The following is a 19,434-nucleotide window of genomic DNA, read 5'->3' as shown; positions in this document are numbered from 1 at the left end:
CTCTGCCTCTACCTCTCTGTAACTGTCTTTCAAATAAATAAATAAACCTTAAAAAAAAAAAAAAGAGGCAAGCAATGACTTTGAACAGGCCTTGTCTCGACTGTTGAGGAACAGCTTTGTGTGTGTGTGTGTGTGTGTGCAAAATTGTTGAACTCTTAGTATAGAGTTGGTCTTCTGTGTATAAAGTTAATCAAAAATGGATCTTCGTGGAGCATGGGACTGGGAATGGGAGAGGGAGGAGGAGGAGGAGGAGGGGTGGGAGAGTGGGCAGGAAGGCAGGTATAGTAGGAGGAATCACTATATTCCCAAAGTTGTAGTTACGAAATGCATGAAGTTTATATTCCTTAAAAGGTGGCTTTAGGAAAAAATAAAAGAGGCAGCACTACTGCAGAGACCAGATGGACATGTTGCCTGGAAAAGATGACTCGGGCTTCTCTTCATGTGGGCAATGAATATAGCAGGTTTTTTTTTTTAATGCAGGTTTTAGCCTCCTGCAGAGAGAGAAATACTAAGCTAAGACTGATTTCATGTGCACACAGGAATAGTTTATTTGGCAGTGAGGGAATACCCTGTGTTGATTCCGTATCTTAGCAATTGTGAATTTTTTTAAAAAAAGATTTATTTATTTTATTTAAAAGGCTGAATTACAAAGAGGCAGAGGCACAGGCAGAGAGAGAGAGAGAGAGACGTTAAATGGCCACAATGGCTGGAGCTGGGCCAATCTGAAGTCAAGAGCCAGAAGCTTCTTCTGTGTTTGCCATGTGGGTGCAGGGGCCCAAAGACTTGGGCCATCTTCTACTGTGTTCCCAGGCCACAGCAGAGAGCTGGATTGGAAGTGGAGCAGCTGAGACTCAAAGTAGCACCCACAGGTGATGCCGACACTGCAGGCGGTGGCTTTACCTGCTATGCTACATCGCTGGCCCTAGCTATTGTTAACTACAATAAACATGGGGATACAGATAACTCTTTCATATGCTGATTTCATTTCATTTGGGTAAATTCCCAGGCCGGGTCATATGGTAGGTCTATATTCAGATCTCTGAGGTATCTCCATACTATCTTCCACAATGGCTGTACTAGTTTACATTCCCACCAACAGTGGATTAGGGAACCTTTTCCCCTAAAGGCTTGCCAGCATGTATGTTTTTTGATTTTTGTTACCCAGAAACCTTTTATTTAAGGTACACAAACTTCATGCATTTCATAAATACAAATTCAGGAACATAGTGAGGATGATAGACATCCTAACTAGGGTGAGGCGATACCCTTTTTGTGTGTTTGTGTTCATTTCCCTAATGGCTAGTGATCTTGAGCATTTTTCCAAGTGTCTCTTGGCCATTTGAATTTCCTCTCTTGAAAAATGCTTGTTCAAGTCCTTTGTCCATCTGTTAACTGGATTGCTTGTTTTGTTGCTGTTGTCCTTGAAGTCTTTCTAGATCCTGGATATTAATCCAGTTTGCAAACGTTTCCTCCCATTCTGTTGGCTGCCTCCTCACTCTGTTGAGTATTTCCCTTGCAGTGCAGAAGCTTTTCAGCTGGATGTAATCCCATGTGTCAATTTTGGCCTTGATGGCTTGTGCTTCTGGAGCCTTTTCCGGGAAGTCTTTGCTTACACCAATGTCTTATAGGGTTTCCCTAATATTTTCTTCCAGTAATTTGATGGCATCAGGCTGTAAATTTTTGTATAAGGTGTATGGTAGGGGGTTGTTTCATACTTCTGCATGCGTAGATTGAATTTTCCTAGCACCATTTGTTGAAGAGACTGTCCTTTCACCAGGGATTAATTTCAGCTCATTTGTCAAAAAAAAAAAATTCATTGGTTGTAGATGCGAGGATTAATTCTGGGGTTTCTATTCTGTCACACTGATCTGCATGTCTGTTTTTGTGCCAGTACCAGGCTGTTCTGATTTTAACTGCCCCGTCGTATGTCTTGAAGTCTGGTATTGTGATGCCTCCTGCTTTGTTTTTGTGGTTTTATATTGCTATAGCTATTGGGGTTCTCTTGTGTTTCCATATGAATTTTTTAGATGTATTTAGTTATAGGAGACAGAGAGAAGGAGAGGCAGAGAGAGAGGTCTTCCGTCTGCTGTTTAACTCCCCAATTGGCTGCAACAGCTGGAGCTGTGCAGATCCAAAGGCAGGAGCCAAGAACTTCCTCTGGGTCTCCCACATGGGTGCAGGGGCCCAAGGACTTGGGCCGTCTTCTGCTTTCCCAGGCCATAGCAGAGAGCTGGATCGGAAGAGGAACAGCTGGGACTCGAACTGGTGCCCATATGGGATGCCGGCACTGCAGGCAGCAGCTCTGCCCTCTACACCACAGCACCAGCTCCTCTGTATGCATTTTAACATCCTTTTTTTCTGAATCTGAGAAGAATGTCATTTTTAAAAAAAATTATTTATTTATTTGAGAGGTAGAGTTACAGACAGACAGACGGAGAGACAGAAGTCTTCCATCCACTGGTTCACTCCCCAGACGCTGCAATAACCTGAGCTGCACAGATCTGAAGCCAGGAGCCAGGAATGCCCTCTGGGTCTTCCACATGGGTACAGGGGCCAAAGGACCCAGGCAATCCTACACTGCTTTCCCAGGCCACAGCAGAGAGCTGGGATTCGAACTGGTGCCCACATGGGATGCTGGCAAGGCAGGCAACAGCTTTACCTGTTAAGCCACAGTGCCGGCCCCATCATTGGTATTTTAATTGGGATCACATCAAATCCTTAAATTGCTTTTTGGTACTATGGACATATTTTTGATATTAATTCTTCTGATACATAAACATGGATGATTTTTCATTTATTTTTTTGTGTTTTCTATTTCTTAATGTTTTGTAATTTTCATTGTAGAGATCTTTCAGGTCCTTGGTAACATTTATCCCCAGCTATTTAAGGTTTTTTTTTTTTTAAAAGATTTATTTATTTGAATGTCAGAGTTACACTGAGGAGAGAGGAGAGGTAGAGCAAGCGAGCGAGCAAGCGAGCAAGAGAGGGGTTTCCATCTGATGGTTCACTCCCCAATTGACTGCAACAGACGGAACCATGCCGATCCGAAGCCAGGAGCCAGGAGCTTTCTCTGTGTCTCCCACGTGGGCACAGGAGCCCAAGGACTTGGGCCATCCTCTACTGCTCTCCCAGGCCATAGCAGTAGTGGAGCAGCCGGGTCTCAAACCAGCGCCCGTATGGGATGCCAGTGCTTCAGGGCAGGGTGTTAACCTGCTGTGCCACAGCACTGGCCCCAGCATTGTGTGTTTTTTTTTGTTGTTGTTGTTACTATTGTGAATGAAATTGATCTTAGTTCCTTCTCAGCCATGGCACTGTCTGTGTATAGAGGCTATTGATTTACCAAACTCTTTTGTGAGTTCCTATAGCCTCTCAGTGGAGTCTTTTGGTTCCGCTTTATGTAGAATCATGTGATCTGCAAATAGAGATAATTTGCCTTTCTCCTTTCCAATTTGATTTCTTTTTTTTCCCTAATGGCTGTGGCTAAAACCTCCAGAACTATACTGAATAGCAATTGTAAGGGGAGGCAACCTTGTCTGTTTCTAGATTTTAGTGGAAATTCTTCCAACTTTTCCCCATTCAATATGATGCTGGCTGTAGGTTTGTCATAGATTGCCTTTTGTTGAGGAATGCTCCTTCTATATACCCAGTTTTCATAAGGTTTACATCATGAAAGGATGTTGTATTTTATCAACTGCTGTCTCAGCATCTATTGAGATAGCCATATCATTTTTATTCTTCAATTTGTTAACATGATGTACACATTTATTGATTTGTAAATATTGAACTGCATACTATGGATAAAGCCCACTTGATCCTGGTGAATATTCTTCCTGTGTTGTTGGGTCTAATTAGCCAGTATTTTGTTGAGGATTTTTGCATCTAGCTTCATCAGGGATGTTGGTCTATAGTTCTATTTATTTTTTGCATCTTTTTTGGTTTAGACTCTGAGGTGATGCTGGTATCAGAGAGGATTTTGAGAGGATTCTCTCCTTTTAAATTTTTCTGAATAGTTAAAGGAGAATTGAAATGTCTGGTAGAATATTGCAGTGAAGGCATCCAGTCCTGGGCATTTCTTTGTTGGGAGGGTCCTTGTTACTGATTTAATCTTCATCCTGGTTATTGGTCTGTTTAGCTTTTCTTTTTTTTAAAAAAATATGATTTATTTATTTATTTGAAAGTCAGAGGTATACAGAGCGAGAAGGAGAGGAAAAGAGAGATATCTTCCACCCACTGGTTTACTCCCCAATTGGCCACAATGGGCGGAGCTGAGCCAATCTGAAGCCAGGAGCCAGGGGCTTGCTCTGGGTCTCCCACGCGGGTGCTGGTACCCAAGGACTTGGGCCATCTTCTACTGCTTTCCCAGGCCACGGCAGAGAGCTGGATCGGAAGTGGAGCATCTGGGACTTGAACTGGCCATATAGGATGCCAACACTACAGATGGCGGCTTTACCTGCTACACCAAAGTGCTGGCCCTATTTAGTTTTTCTACATCTTCCTGACTCAATTATGTGTGTCCAGGAATCTGTCCATTTCTTCTAGGTTTCCCAGTTTGTTGGTTTACAGCTATTTGTAATAATTCCTGATGACTTTTTTATTTCTGTTGTATCCGTTGTTATTACTCCTTTTTCATCTCTGATTTTATTCATTAGTATGTTCTTCTTCTTCTTCTTTTTTTTTTGGTTTAGCCAATAGTTTATCAATCTATTTTTTCAAAAAACTAGATTTCATTGAATTTATTGCTCACCTCTGGCCTGCTTCCACCTGACTCCCAGGGTCTGTGTGGTGACTCCGCGCCTCTTGCCCCCACTGAGTTCCTCCTCTCAGAACGAATCCACAGCAACAAAGATGCATGGTTACCTCCTCTTTTCCAAGGCATTCAGTCTTCATGGTTGGCCCACAGTGGCTGCAACTCCCACCCATGCAGGCGGGTGAACCACACAAAGGATCTGTATGAGTGTGGAACCCTCCACAATAATCTACCCCAGTGACCGGGAGCTCTGAGCCTCTGAGGCCAGACAGAGTTATTGTCCAGAGACCCAGCTACACCTGACACTCTATAGCACAGTCACAGAATCCCCACATTCATAGTGTGCAAGGCTCCCACAGTCACAGGCTGCAGCAGATCCACTCTCAGCCCCACAAGCCTGCCCCGTCCACAGAGAAAGCAGAGTCATTCCCAGAGCAGATGCCTATGGGCACCCTGCCTTGGCAGATTGAGCCCAGGAGCCTGTGATCAGGCGGGTGGAGGGGAACACCTCAGAGTCCTGAGTGGGTGCACAGCACCCCGCCAACCCTCCAGGCCAGACTCAAAGTTAGTGGGGAAATGAGAAAGCCACCATAGCCTCAATGGCATTACGATGGTGCTTTCTCCGTGCTGTCAGCCAGGTGCTTCATGGGGGGATGGGAAAAAATAAATATGATTTTCTTTCATGGGGCCCTGCAGGGCTCCAGAATGGACTCAAAGTCAGTGTGGTGCAATGTTGTCCCTCATGTAATATCACTAGTGACAGGGCTTCCACAGTTTGCTCTCACCTCGCTCTCAGAAGCTGGCATCTCTAGCCCTTGGCTGCAGGAGTTTCGAGTGGTGTCCATGCTGGCTGCAGCGTGTTCATACTGTCGGCGCTGCTCCACGGTGTCCCTCTTCTGTAGAATTTCCACGGCAAACTTCTCTCGCACTCTCCTCTGGAAATGCACTTCCTTTGGTTTTCTTCTGTTATCTTTCCCCGGTCAAAATCGTCATGTCTTTTTCCTATTCAGCCATCTTGGAATCCTTTCTCCTTTTTTCATAAGGTAGGGGGTGGTACCCCAACTGGATATGCAAATGGGATGAGGTGTGAGCATATGCCTTGGTCCTCAGTGCTACAGTACATACTGGAGAGCTGGGCATATCAAACTGACAGAGAGACAGCAACACTCTGCAGGAATACAGCTAAACTATAGTTGCCCAGTTGTCCCACACCATTCTTATGGCAGTGGTACCAAGGCACCCCTACATCTACTTTGAAACAAGTTGGCAAAGTGGACTGTCCTGTTTATGGGGTTAACATTACAGAAAATCACACAAACAAGCAGTTTGTCAGGTAAAGAGAAGAACCAAGCCTCAGAATGTTATTTTTTGTTTCTTTTTGTTTTTGACAGGCAGAGTGGACAGTGCGAGGGAGGGAGGGAGGGAGGGAGAGGGAGAGGGAGAGGGAGAGGGAGAGGGAAAGAGAGAGAGAGAGAGAGAGAGGTCTTCCTTTTCCGTTGGTTCACCCCCCAGTGGCCACTGTGGCCGGTGCACTGCCCTATGAGATGCTGGTACTCCAGGTGTTGGGTTAACCTGCTGTGTCACAGTGATGGCTCTTTAAAACTCAATTTTAAAATAGACCAACTTAGTGTCACCCTAATCATGGGATGGTTAAGCTCATGGTTTTACAAATGAATCAATTTCAGAAGTTCCTCAGTCTGGATGTGGATGATAGCCTGCTTTTCATTGACTTGAGACAAGTTTTCCCTTTGTCTTGAATTTGATGGTTTTGTCCTGATGGCTTGTCCTCTTGTGAAGGACCTGGCTCAAGGGTGTGAGCTGGGAGCGCAGATGGCAGGAAGTGGTGCTCCATGAAATAGCAGGCCCCAGGGGCCGTGTTGCCTTGCTTTGGAGGGCTGCAGGCCCGACCTTGGTTGCTGCTCTAAGGAGTCAGTGGGGGCCATTTAAAAATCTCTTGGCCTTTCTCTTCTGCAAAGCACCGGGAAGCCTCGGCTCAAAGCTATGACCCCAGGGAGGGTACACAGTTGTTTTTCCGCAACCCACACCAGGACTTTGCCTGTGGGGCCTCTGCTTTCAGTGGCAGTCTTCCCTGCTAGTCTCAGAACATTGTGCACTCCAGAGAGAGGGGTTCCTGCCACTGCCGGCTCCCAAACCTCCTTGAGGACAAAGCTGCCTGGAAGCACTCCCCCTAAGCAGTTATGCGAGCTCTCAAATCAGGAGGCGAGCGGAAGACCGTCTTGTGGACTGGCGGTGCCAACGGAAAGGAAAGCCGCCCCGAAGACTGTTGCTCCTTCTGGTGAGACATGTACGTGGTAAACCTTGCCTCTCTGAAGTTCCTGAGTCATTGCATTCTCAATCTTCTTCTGGTTCCTTTGTGATATAATCCATGTATCACAAAATCCACTCATCAAACACACCCAGCTCAATGGCTTTCAGAACAGTCACAGAGCTGTTTAATCCATCATTTTCCTAGAACTTTTTTTTAAAACCCAGGAAGATATCCTGTACTTCATAGCCATAATCCTCTCAAACCCATACCCCTGCTTCTAGTAATCTCTATTTTGTCTCTATGAAATTGTTAATATAGATATTTCATCTAGAAATATCTAGAAACACAATCATACAGTATTTGTGTGTGTGTGTGTGTGTCTGGCTTACCTTGCATTCTTCATGTAATACCATGTATCAGTACTTCTTGCCTTATAATGGCTGAATAACACTCCGATGTACGTGCACAGACCACACTGTTTATTTATTCACCAGTTCATGGGCACTTGGGTTGTTTCCATCTTTGGTTGTTGTGAATAATGCTGCTTAACAGTATCTGTTTCAAATCTTTTGGGTTTGAATATAGGAGTGAACTTGTTGGTTCATATGGAAATTCTATTTTCAAATTTTGAGGAGTCGCTGAATGTTTCATAGTGCGTGCACAACTTTTACATCCCCACCAGCAATGTACAAGTGTTTCAATTTCTACAAATCTCCTACAATGCTTGCTTTCTTCTTCCTTCCTTTCTCTCTCCTGGTGTGTGTGAACTGGTTTCTCATTGTGGTTTTAATTTGTATTTCCCTAATGATGAGTGATGTTGAGCTTGTTTTCAGAGGCTTATTGGCCATTTGTATATCTTCTTTGAAGAAATGTCTTTTGCCTATTTTTGAGTTTGTTGTTGTTGTTGAGTTAGAAGAGTTCTTTATGAAATCTAGATGTTATGCCCTTCTTGGAAATATCACTGTAAATATTCTACTTTGGTAGGTTGTCTTTTTGCTTTGTTAGTATTATCTTTTATGCACAAAGATTTTAATTTAGATGAAGTCTATTTTGTGTGTCTATATCTATATCTGTATATAGATACGACTAGATGATCTAGAAATCTACTGCCAAGTTCAGTCTTGAGGATTCATCCTGTGTTTTCTTCTAAAACTTTTATGGTTTCAGCTTTTTTTTTTTTTGACAGGCAGAGTGGACAGTGAGAGACAGAGACAGAGAGAAAGGTCTTCCTTTGCCGTTGGTTCACCCTCCAATGGCTGCCGTGGCTGTGTGCTGTGGCCGGCGCACTGCACCGATCTGAATGCAGGAGCCAGGTGCTTCTCCTGGTCTCCCATGGGGTGCAGGGCCCAAGGACTTAGGCCATCCTGCACTGCCTTCCTGGGCCACAGCAGAGAGCTGGCCTGGAAGAGGAGCAACTGGGACAGAATCCGGCACCCTGACCAGGACTAGAACCCGGTGTGCTGGCGCTGCAGGCGGAGGATTAGCCTATTGAGCCATGGCGCCAGCCCTGGTTTCAGCTCTTATATTTAGTTTGTTGATTGATTTTGAGTTAATTTTAATATTGGGTATGAAACAGGGCTTCAGTTTTACTCTTTTGTATGTGAATTTCCAGTTGTTGGCAGTGTATTTTATTGAGAAGACTGTTCTTGGGCAGATATTTGGCCTACTGGCTGAGACATCTTCCCACGCTGGAGAGCCTAACTCTGCTCCTTAGTCCAGTTTCCTACTAATGTGCAGCCTGGGAGGCAGCAGGTGATGGCTCAGGTAGTCAGGTCATTCCACTGACATGTGAGACCTGTACTGAGTTCCCAGCTTCTGGCTTTGGCCAGGCCCAAATCTAGCTATTGCAGGCATCTGGAGAGTAAATCAGTAAATAGGAACTCTGTCTGTCTCCATCTTTCTACCTCTCCAGTAACTAAAGTAAAAAGTAAAATACTCTTCCTTCTTCATATGACTGTCTTGGCAGCCTTGTTAAAATCAATCAACTGAAAATGTGAGGGCTCATTTCTGGACTCTTGGTTCTGTTCCTCTGATCTAAATATTTATCCACATTCTTTCCTGATTCTCTTCTTTGCAATACTCCCGTTCTCCTATTCCAGTCTCATAAGATGATGATGGCTTAAAGCAAAAAGAAAGTTGTGCAGGCAATCAAAAAGCAGCACTATTTTTAAGTTTCTAACAAAGCATTTTTTACAGTCATAAAGTTGTTTTATTGACTGTCAAGTGTATGGAGACTTGAAGAACAAAATGATGCATCAGTCAGCTTCGAGAATACAATAAAATACTTGACACGAGCTTCTTAGGAAAGAGAGGTTTATTTAGCTCACAGCTTTGGCGGTTCAAGTCCAAGATCGGGAGGCCCCATTGGCTTGCCCTCTGATGGTGTTCCTGCTGGCAGAGCCCCAGTGTGGTACAGAGCATCACACGCCAAGAGTCAGTGAGCACACTTTTTGTCTTCCCTATGTGGGCTCTTGTAAAAGCCACCAAGATTTGGTCACAGGGCTCCATCAATCCAATTCAGCGACCACGCGCAGTGGTCCTACCTCCAAACATTATGCTTGGATTAGGCTCCCATCTTCTTAGTGCCAGTAACATAAGATTTTTGGGACCCACCTTCAACACACACAGGACTATGGGGAACACTCAGGACACAAATCATAGCAGTGGATTCTTAAAACAGAATGTCTGTATTTTGCAAACAATCAGAAATTTTCTCTGGTGTAGTTACACTGAGTATCCAAACCGTAATCATTTATTTAAATGTTTATAATTCTTCATATAAATGTTCATAATTCTTATGTTTGCTGATATGTACGACAGACAAAGCTCTACTTTAAATGAGGAGCTGCAGGTGGACTTTGTATAGAGTTCCTCACAATTTACAGAACGCAAGGTTCCGTACCGTCTGCTTCCAGGATTTCGCCACAGTGCCATGCAGGTGGTGAGACTCAGTAAACGCTTGTTAGAAGAAGCTGTGAATCCCTCTGAAGTAGAGTTCTCTTAATTTGCGATGCAAAGTCTGTGCTACTATATACACATTATCAGTGTAAGGACTTCCTTGTACATGAGCATTGGGCGATTTTGTCTTCACGGCCTTGTATGCTGATTTGTCCTAGCCACTAATACAGGTTAGTAATTTTGTGATATTTACTCCTATTTCCTCCAGAAGAACCAGACAGCACTCTCTGTGAAGCAATGGGCTTCAGAGTGGTTATGTAAAGGAGCTGAGTCCAGGTGGCTGAGAAAGGAGTGTTATCTCACACCTGTCTGGGAAAGCAGGCGGATCTATGAGCTCAGGCGGCATCTCCTGCAGTGGCCACATCTCCACCCAGATGAACGACGGAGCACAGGTTTTCTGGCTTCCTTTGCTGTCAGTAGACCTTCTTTGCCTGTAGTCAAACCAAAACTGACGGATCATTTCTTTGAAAGGTCTCGTAGTCAACGTATAGAGAATTGGGTTCAAAGCACTGTTAATGGGCAGAATAAAAATCACTACCCAAGAAGTTATGGTACCTGGAACAGAAAAAGATCATTTTAGAGTCTGGCTTAGCCTTGGCTGTTGTGGGCATTTAGGGACGGAAGAGCAGATGTGAACTGTCTGTTCATCTATCTGTTTCTCTCAGTCTTTCTGCTTCTCAAGTAAATAAAATAAAAATATAAGGCAATAGAAAGGCTACTTGCTTGATTTAATCAGTGTATGAAATGTATAAACACATTATGCTGTACCTCATAAGACATATAAGTAATACATATTAATAAGCATTTTAAAAATAAAACCAAATAATTTAAAATGAGATCATAAGATTACAATGGACACAGAAGTCTGGCTCAGTGGTTAAGTTGCTGCTTGGGATGCCTGCATCCCATAATGGAGTCCCTGGGTTTGAGTGCCAGCAGGTTATGGCTCAAGTAGTTGTTCCCTGCCTCCCATGCAGGAAACTGGATGGAGTTTCGGGCTTCTGCCTTTTTGGCCTGGCTCAACCACGGCTGTTGCAGGCATTTGGAAAGTGAACCAGAGAAGCTCGCTCTCTCTGTCCTTTCAAGTACATTTCTAAAAAACAGTATGATGGATGATGACTCAAAAATGAAAGAATAGAGAAAGAATTAGAATCAACATAGAGGGAATAAGGGTGTTTAAGATTTGCAAATATGAAATGCTTAGATTGGTATTATTACAGATGCTAGTCTTTCTTTTTGTTGTTGTTTATAAAATTTAAGGTACCATTACCATCATCCATGGGATAAAATAAAATCAAAATTATATATATTTATAAATTTTAAAATTGTGAGTATGTACTGTATTTTATATACAGCTAACAGGATACTCACATTTTAAATGTGGTATATCACAAAATGTACCATTTTAAATATGTATGGTTCAGAGACATTGAATCCCTACACATTGTTGGGCCAACATCACCAGCATCTACCTCCAGACCTTTCTTCCCATCCCATACTGAAACTATGCTCATTAAACATGGCCTCCCCTTCTCCCCACACCAGTCCCTAGAAATCACCACTCTGTATTTACTCCATGATTTTTTTTTTTTTTTGGACAGGCAGAATGGACAGTGAGAGAGAGACAGAGAGAAAGGTCTTCCTTTTGCCATTGGTTCACCCTCCAATGGCTGCCACGGCCGGCGCGCTGTGGCCGGCGCACCGCACTGATCCAAAGGCAGGAGCCAGGTGCTTTATCCTGGTCTCCTATGGGGTGCAGGGCCCAAGCACTTGGGCCATCCTCCACTGCACTCCGGGCCATAGCAGAGAGCTGGCCTGGAAGAGGGGCAACCGGGACAGAATCCGGTGCCCTGACCGGGACTAGAACCCAGTGTGCCGGCGCCGCAAGGTGGAGGATTAGCCTGTTGAGCCACGGCGCCGGCCTACTCTATGAATTTAACTACTCCTTGAAACTCATGTAAGTGGAATCATAAAATATTTACCACTTGTATCTGTCTTATTTCACTAATGCAACATCTTTGAGGTTCATTCACATTGCAGAATGTGTCAGAATTTCCTTCCTCAGGCTGAGTGACAAACCATTGTCTGCATACAGCAGACATTTTGTTTATCCATTTACCCATCTCTGGACACATTTACTGCTTCATATTTTGGCTCCTGTGAATGATGCTACTATGAACATAGATGTACAAATGTTGGTGTCCTTACTTTCAATACCTTTGGGAATGATTGAGAAATGGAGCTGCTGGGTTGTGTGATAATTTTATGGTTAATTTTTGTAGCAGTGTCATATTGTTTTCAACAACAGCCAGCACCATTTTATATCTTTTTTTTTTTTTTTTGACAGGCAGAGTTAGACAGAGAGAGAGAGAGAGAGACAGAGAAATGTCTTCCTTCCGTTGGTTCACCCTCCAATGGCCACTATGGCCGGTGCACCGCGCTGATCTGAAGGCAGGAGCCAGGTGCTTCTCCTGGTCTCCCATGGGGTGCAGGGCCCAAGCACTTGGGCCATCCTCCACTGCCTTCCCGGGCCACAGCAGAGAGCTGGACTGGATCTTTAAGAACAATGCACAAGGATTCCAGTTTCTCCACATCCTCAGCAGCACTTGTTTTTTTGTGTGTGTGTAATTGTGTGTTTTAAAATAATAGCCACTCTAATGGATGTGATATATGTCATTTTTAGTTACCAAGATTTTTTTTTTTCTATTGTTTCTCACACTCAGGGGTAATATTTTCTAAAATGTATGTATTTGGGCCGGTGCCGTGGCTCAACAGGCTAATCCTCCGCCTTGCGGCGCCGGCACACCGGGTTCTAGTCCCGGTTGGGGCACCGATCCTGTCCCGGTTGCCCCTCTTCCAGGCCAGCTCTCTGCTGTGGCTAGGGAGTGCAGTGGAGGATGGCCCAAGTCCTTGGGTCCTGCACCCCATGGGAGACCAGGAGAAGCACCTGGCTCCTGCCATCGGAACAGCGCGGTGTGCCGGCCGCAGCGCACTACCGCGGCGGCCATTGGAGGGTGAACCAACGGCAAAAGGAAGACCTTTCTCTCTGTCTCTCTCTCTCACTGTCTACTCTGCCTGTCAAAAAAAAAAAAAAAAATAAAATGTATGTATTTGAAGAGGAAACCATTCCTTACATTCTAAAAAAAATGAAGCAATTTTGGGATTAATATTTTGGCCTATTTTCCTTTCTAGTCATTTTAAGCATGCAATTAATATCAACACCCGTGTTACACATTTTGATCATTGTTCCTTTGTTGCAACTGTGATGTTAAACATTTATGGAAAAACTGAATTTCCAGAAAATGCTTGTTGGGGAATAGAGCCTAAAGTGTATCTGACCCCGACTCTGATTCTTACAACAACTAGTTAGGGTTAAGAATCTTGGCCGGCGCCACGGCTCACTAGGCTAATCCTCCGCCTAGCGGCGCCGGCACCCGGGGTTCTAGTCCTGATAGGGGCGCTGAATTCTGTCCCGGTTGCCCCTCTTCCAGGCCAGCTCTCTGCTGTGGCCCGGGAAGGCAGTGGAGGATGGCCCAAGTGCTTGGGCCCTGCACCCCATAGGAGACCAGGAGAAGCACCTGGCTCCTGGCTTCAGATCAGCGCGGTGCACCGGCCATAGTGGCCATTGGAGGGTAAACCAACGGCAAAGGAAGACCTTTCTCTCTGTCTCTCTCTCTCACTGTCCACTCTGCCTGTCAAAAAAAAAAAATTAAAAAAAAAAAAGAATCTTACTCATCTTTCGTGGAAGAACACTGCACAAACATAAACATAAACACACAATAAGATGTATTACTTCTTCAAAGAAAGCTAGCTGTACCTGGTATTTCTACCTGAAGCAGTGAAAGAAATTTCAGCACAAAAATGGGTATCCAGCACAATGCATCAGTAAACACAATAAAGAAGAAGCGCTTGGCCAGGGCCACCTCTCTTTTAACTTGAGTCCGTATTTCAGTTGCTGTGATGGCACTTTGACGGACACTGTAAAACATGCTTCCGTAGGAAAAGACTATGATGAGAAATGCCGCCAAGTTAACACCTGTTTAGAACCCAAGAAGCACTATTAATGGACACGAGTATTTTTTTTTAAAACAGATAAAACATATTCTTAAGGTGTTGTTAAAGATATAACAATCATAGTGTATTTTTTATTCTTCATAAAGAATTACGAAGGTGCATAAAGGTCATGTTTTTTTTGTAGATGAAGTACTGAATGATAGTGGGATGTTTCATTTAAAAATGGCACACTAAGATGAAATTAGAGCCATTTACTCAATATCTGGCCCTTCAAGCTTTCTAGTCTTAGTGATTTTTTTTTTCATAATTTAATTACTTTGTGCTGTACTTTGAGAATATTTTTACATGGCTAATTTAGAACAGTTGTATACATACTCTTAAACCAAAGATGTGTGGGTACGCAAATGTGTTTCAAAAAGTCACAAACAGCATTACGTTTTATTGTAAAGGGAAAGAAAAGAATGAATTTCTATTTTGCTTGGTATTATTAGGGTGAATTCATGAAATACAAGTGTTTACTGTCTTTCATAAAACATGTCAGTTTGGAATTCATATAATAAAAGGATAATTTGGGAGAAAAACATTCCTATTGGAATTCACCCCCCACCCTTGCTGTGGAACATTGGTTAGAAACTTTTGGTAAAAATCTATAAACCTTAGCAGGCACAGTGAGTTTCGCACTGAGTCGTCCCCGCATCTGAATGAGGGTTTATAATCGAGGGTCTTACCCAGAAAGATTGTCACTGAGTAAATCTGAGCTCCAGTACTTTCTGCATCTTCTGAGTGGAGAGGAAAACATACTCCGTTGGTGCCATAGAAGTTTCTGAAGAATTCCTTATTGCTTAGTGGGGTGAAAGCCACTAGAAACCCAATCATCCAAATGAGGAGCAGAGCTGTAATTGTTCTGCATTTTTGAGGTCTTAGACATCGAAAAGGATACACAACACAGATGTACTTTTCCAGTGTCAAGAATGTTAGAAGCAGAACTGACACTTCGGTGGACAGAATGGCCAAAGACCCTATGAGCTGACAATGAATACTCTCCATCCAAACCCGCGCGTGCCTGTTGTATTCCCCACGGAACTTCAGGTCAAAGGCTCCAATCACAAACAAATATATTCCCATCAAGCAGTCAGCACCTAGGGGGGTCAGAAAGCTCCATAAATATGCAGAAAAGATGGTTATAATGAAATGATCAGTAAGCAATGCTGTTTTTAATATTAGAAAAATAGCCAAGTTCTTCTATCTTGGATAGAAGTAATTTTTATTCGTCTAAGGATTCATTTATGGCTGAGGACCTATTTGTCAAGTCTTTTTAGTAGCCATTCTCTTAGCAGTTAATTAAGTAACCATTTCTTTGGTTTCCTTTAAAATGCAAATGTGGAAGCAGAGGCCTTGTCTGTTTTGTGCTCCATTCTAGACCAACCAAGCAAAATTGTGAAACAAATGAATAAAATGTAGCTATGTGAGCACTCAGTTAGGAACCTAGATGGGGCTGGTGTTACTCGGCTCAGCTCTTTCACTGAAAATCTCCCAGCTCAACAAGCTGAAGACAACATCTGAAAATCCAGAGAAGTCAACCTGGAAGTTGCCGTGACGGAGTGATGGCTATGAATTTTGAAGTCTGTGATTTAGAAGATATGAGCAATTATGACATGCTTTTCTGTCCATACAGTTCCGGGGGACTTAAATCACTTACCAGAGCTGGTCTAAGCAAAATGGTTCTCTCTGATTCTTTCTTCCCATTTTTACATCTTTCTCTGTTTCTTTTTAGGTTCTCCCATTCCAAAAATTAGCTCTCAATGTGACACACTATTTGGCTTATTTTCTTGTTAAGCAAACATATCAGAAAGTGTTTGGGAGTTTTTGACTGTGCAAGCATTCCAAACAAAGTTCCCAAGATCACATCACTGTATAAATCATAAAGCCAACTCTAATTCTTTAGGATTGAAATTGACCTTGCTCAAGATGTTGTAGCTAACAACATAATGTGGTAAACAGTTTGAGTTCTATTTATCATGTGCAACTTGCAATAAAAAAAAAAACAACTAGGGTAGGGTGAGGGCTGTACATGGGACAATGCACACATAAAAGTAGAACACTGTGAAGACTGGTGCTTTAGCTGTCTGAGGGAGAACATATGCACTCTAGGCCACGTGACAAAGACTATGACCAGCCTAAGAACTAGTTTCTCATTTATTTTTCTTTGTGGTCCTCATTTAACATCATACCTTGTAGCCACATTCCAAAAACTATTAAAAAATTATTATTACTTGAAAAAGTTTTCTCATTTATATATTTCAAGTTATGAATGCAAAGGATTCTCGTATCTTAGACATCAGAAAAATAGTCAGCCACTGAATCAATATCTATGAATTGGATACCCAGATAAAAAAGTAAATATGTATCAGGATATAAAAATATGATGACCATGGATGTTTGCAATTTTATTTGTAATAAAATATTTTGGAAGTGTCAACACAATATGCCTCAGAGCTACTATATGAGAGAAAACTAATGAATGAGAGCTTCGTTCACCTGTTGAAGATAACTACATTTTGCTGTTTTAGAAACTTATTTTCTTTCTTATCACTAAAGTAATGCTATTTTCATTGAAGGAAATGTGCAAACAACATATAATGAAGACAATTTAAAAAACCCATATCCTGCCATTCACAGAACTTATTTTTTACCAGCCACACTTCAGCATATTTCAAACCTGTAGTTCCTCTCCTCCAGGAAATACTCACAGCAGAGAGAAATGATTGACAGGGCGTGCAGCTTGTTTTCAGACCTGATGTAAGGTCGCATGCAAATGACAAAAATGTTCCCAAAGCAGGTAACTGCGGAGACCACCCAGACAAACACTCTCTGGATAATGCTGGCCAGCAGATTCTCCACTGACGAAATTCCATCTGTGTTGGGTTTACAGCTTCGCACGTGTGGTGCATATCCACAGTACTGGAATTTCTTAAAATAGCTGGTGAACAAGGAGAAAGCAAAGGACGATCTTAACGTTAGTCCAGTGTCATCACGCAGCTGGTGTTTATTTCCTACATTTCCTTGGTAGGAAGAAAAAGTCTTACATATGAGGTTCAAAGGAACAGAACACACTAGGGACCTGGAATTTTAAACTTTTAATTCTCATAATGTAATTTAATTTATATTAACAAGGTAAAAGAGTGTGTGAGTGAGAACAGCAAATGGGCATAACAAATACACAAGTGTCAGACAGGTCTTAGGATGTAAACAACTTGTTAGCATGTTGCAAAGTGAGTGAATTCTCCACAGAAACTTTTTTTGGGTTTCTGATGTCTTATAACTACAGATGCACTGTTCCAGTGTTGCTGTAACTCCTAGTGCTGCTTTTTAACCCTTGGGGGAAAAGCGAAGTTCTTCCCTTCTATGCTTCCTTGGCTTCTCTGTTCTAGAAATTATTACAGTATCTGTAAATCCTTACTAACATGCCCATCTCTCATACTCTACTTTGACACAGAATTAAGGGCTCAATAAATATTTTTTCAGTGAGTTATTTCACTCATAGAGAGCTGACTTCTAGATAAGGGCATCACCTGAATAATCAAAAATCACACATGACCATCAACACCACCATCATTTGTTGATCATTTTCTAAATATCAGGAAAAATTTCCAAAGGAACTCCATGAGGTAGGTGTTCATGTCACCATAGGAAGAGATAAATCTTCAAGGGTAAACTATTTTCTGGGAAATTTTCTAGAAAATGTAGAAATTAGGATTTGAATTAGATCTGTTTATCTCCAAAGCCATGACTTCTATAAAAAATTATACAAGATCTTTATAGCATCAAGAGCTATGGCAACAAAAGATAGAAGATAACAACTTCACGAATGCAATTTGTTCTCTAAAATTTAAGTTCAATCGCTGATACTTCTACCCTGTTAATACATTTTGTTTTCAGTGTACTACAAACGAGAGGTGAGCAGAATCTGAGGAGGGAGTGTGATTGTTATTTCACTTTTTTTTTTGTTAAGCCGAAGTTTTGCTTTTACCAATAGAATTACAGCAGATCTCTGTTTTCTCGTTTGTCAGCCTAGCATCCAGCCACTCTCTGGGAAGTGTCCTGAATTCTTTTGAAGAATTCCTTCTGCACCTGTGAGGTCGTGGTGGGGTCCACAACAGAGGCACTCCTCCAGCCAGAGGGGCAAGTACTCTAAGCAGGACCAACCATGCCTTTTCTCTTGGAGCTCCGAATCTCAGTGAATCACCCAAGGATAGGTTCTGGGATAAGGCTGCTGTTTCGTTCTTGCTGCCATGTTTATGTCCAGCTCAAGTCTGTTCCTTTAGTTGTTTCTTAGATTTTGTGAAGGGCACCATTTTCTGACAACAAATTCAACTTTGTCTTATTTTGTCAGATTGTTGTACGTTGTGTACAACCACTTTAATAAGCATCCTATCTGAGGAATTATGGAAAACAAAAGCCGTGTCTTACATTAGACTGAGACAAAAACAAGATTGTAGAGTTGATAGTAGTTGATAAGATACTTGTAAATGACTGAAGATTAATTATCATGGCATGGAGAGTAGCCTAGTGCCGACAGTAAGACTGCATTCAGTTAGAAAAATGTTTCTACAGCCTGTGATCAGAGGTTATATCAGACATTCTGTTTGCACAAAAGATTTTTCCAAGCTTTCCATTTCACCCATCTGTAACTCGCTCTAAGCTTGACATAAGGGGAAACTGACAATAAGTTACTTGATGTAAGGGGAAATTTTCACTGAGGAGGATAGTTCCCTACATTCTTCATTTTTTATAACAATTTATTTATTTTTTCACAAATACAACTTTAGGAATATGGTGATTCTCCCCACTGTACCTGTCCTCCCACCCACACTCCCACTCCTCTTCCTCATCCTTCTCCTATTCCCATTCTTATTTTTTACCATCTATTTTCAATTAACTTTATACAATATGATTAACTCTATATTAAGTAAATAGTTCCACAAATTGTATGAAAAAAAACTGGTCAACAGTTGAGAAAAGGGCTGTTAAAGTCATTGCATCTTGAAGTGTTAATTTCACTTCTATAGAGGCAGAACTAATTCAGAGAGAGAGAGAGAGAGGGAGAGAGAGGGAGAGGGAGGGAGATTGTTTATCTGCTGCTTTATTCCCCAAACAGCTGCAGTGCTGGCCAGGCAGAGGCCAGAAGCCATGAAATTCATCTGGGTGTCCCCCAGGGGAGCAGAGGCCCAAACACTTGGGCCATTTCCCACTGCTCTCCCAGGTCATTAGCAGGGAGCCAGATTGGCAGCAGCAGGCCGGACACGAATCAGCGTCCACATGGGACGTCACAGGAGTAGCTTAACCTGCTACACTACAGTGCCAACTCCTCCTTCCTTCTTTCATTTACAGCATTTATTTGTTTATAATTATTTTATTATGCTTATATGGATTCCTACTCCTTCAT

At 42.5% G+C, this 19,434-nt stretch overlaps 1 protein-coding gene across 1 annotated transcript in view; it reads right to left on the bottom strand.

The window, feature by feature from the left end:
- Positions 1-9,818: 9,818 nt before the first annotated feature.
- The window catches only part of RXFP1 (relaxin family peptide receptor 1), a 97,719-nt gene continuing 88,103 nt past the window's right edge, over positions 9,819-19,434 (bottom strand). The window contains exons 14-17 of the mRNA XM_062198985.1: positions 16,739-16,968; positions 14,717-15,127; positions 13,792-14,010; positions 9,819-10,529 (exon numbers count right to left, since the gene is read on the bottom strand). Coding sequence (XP_062054969.1) covers positions 10,228-10,529; positions 13,792-14,010; positions 14,717-15,127; positions 16,739-16,968 — 1,162 coding nt within the window. The 3' untranslated portion in view covers positions 9,819-10,227. The remainder of the gene's footprint in view (positions 10,530-13,791; positions 14,011-14,716; positions 15,128-16,738; positions 16,969-19,434) is intronic.

The sequence above is a fragment of the Lepus europaeus genome, chromosome 8 (genome assembly GCF_033115175.1).
Source record: "Lepus europaeus isolate LE1 chromosome 8, mLepTim1.pri, whole genome shotgun sequence".
In the NCBI taxonomy this organism is placed as follows: Eukaryota; Metazoa; Chordata; class Mammalia; order Lagomorpha; family Leporidae; genus Lepus; species Lepus europaeus.
Note: the sequence above shows the minus strand (reverse complement) of the source record. Positions and strands in the feature narration are given on the sequence as shown.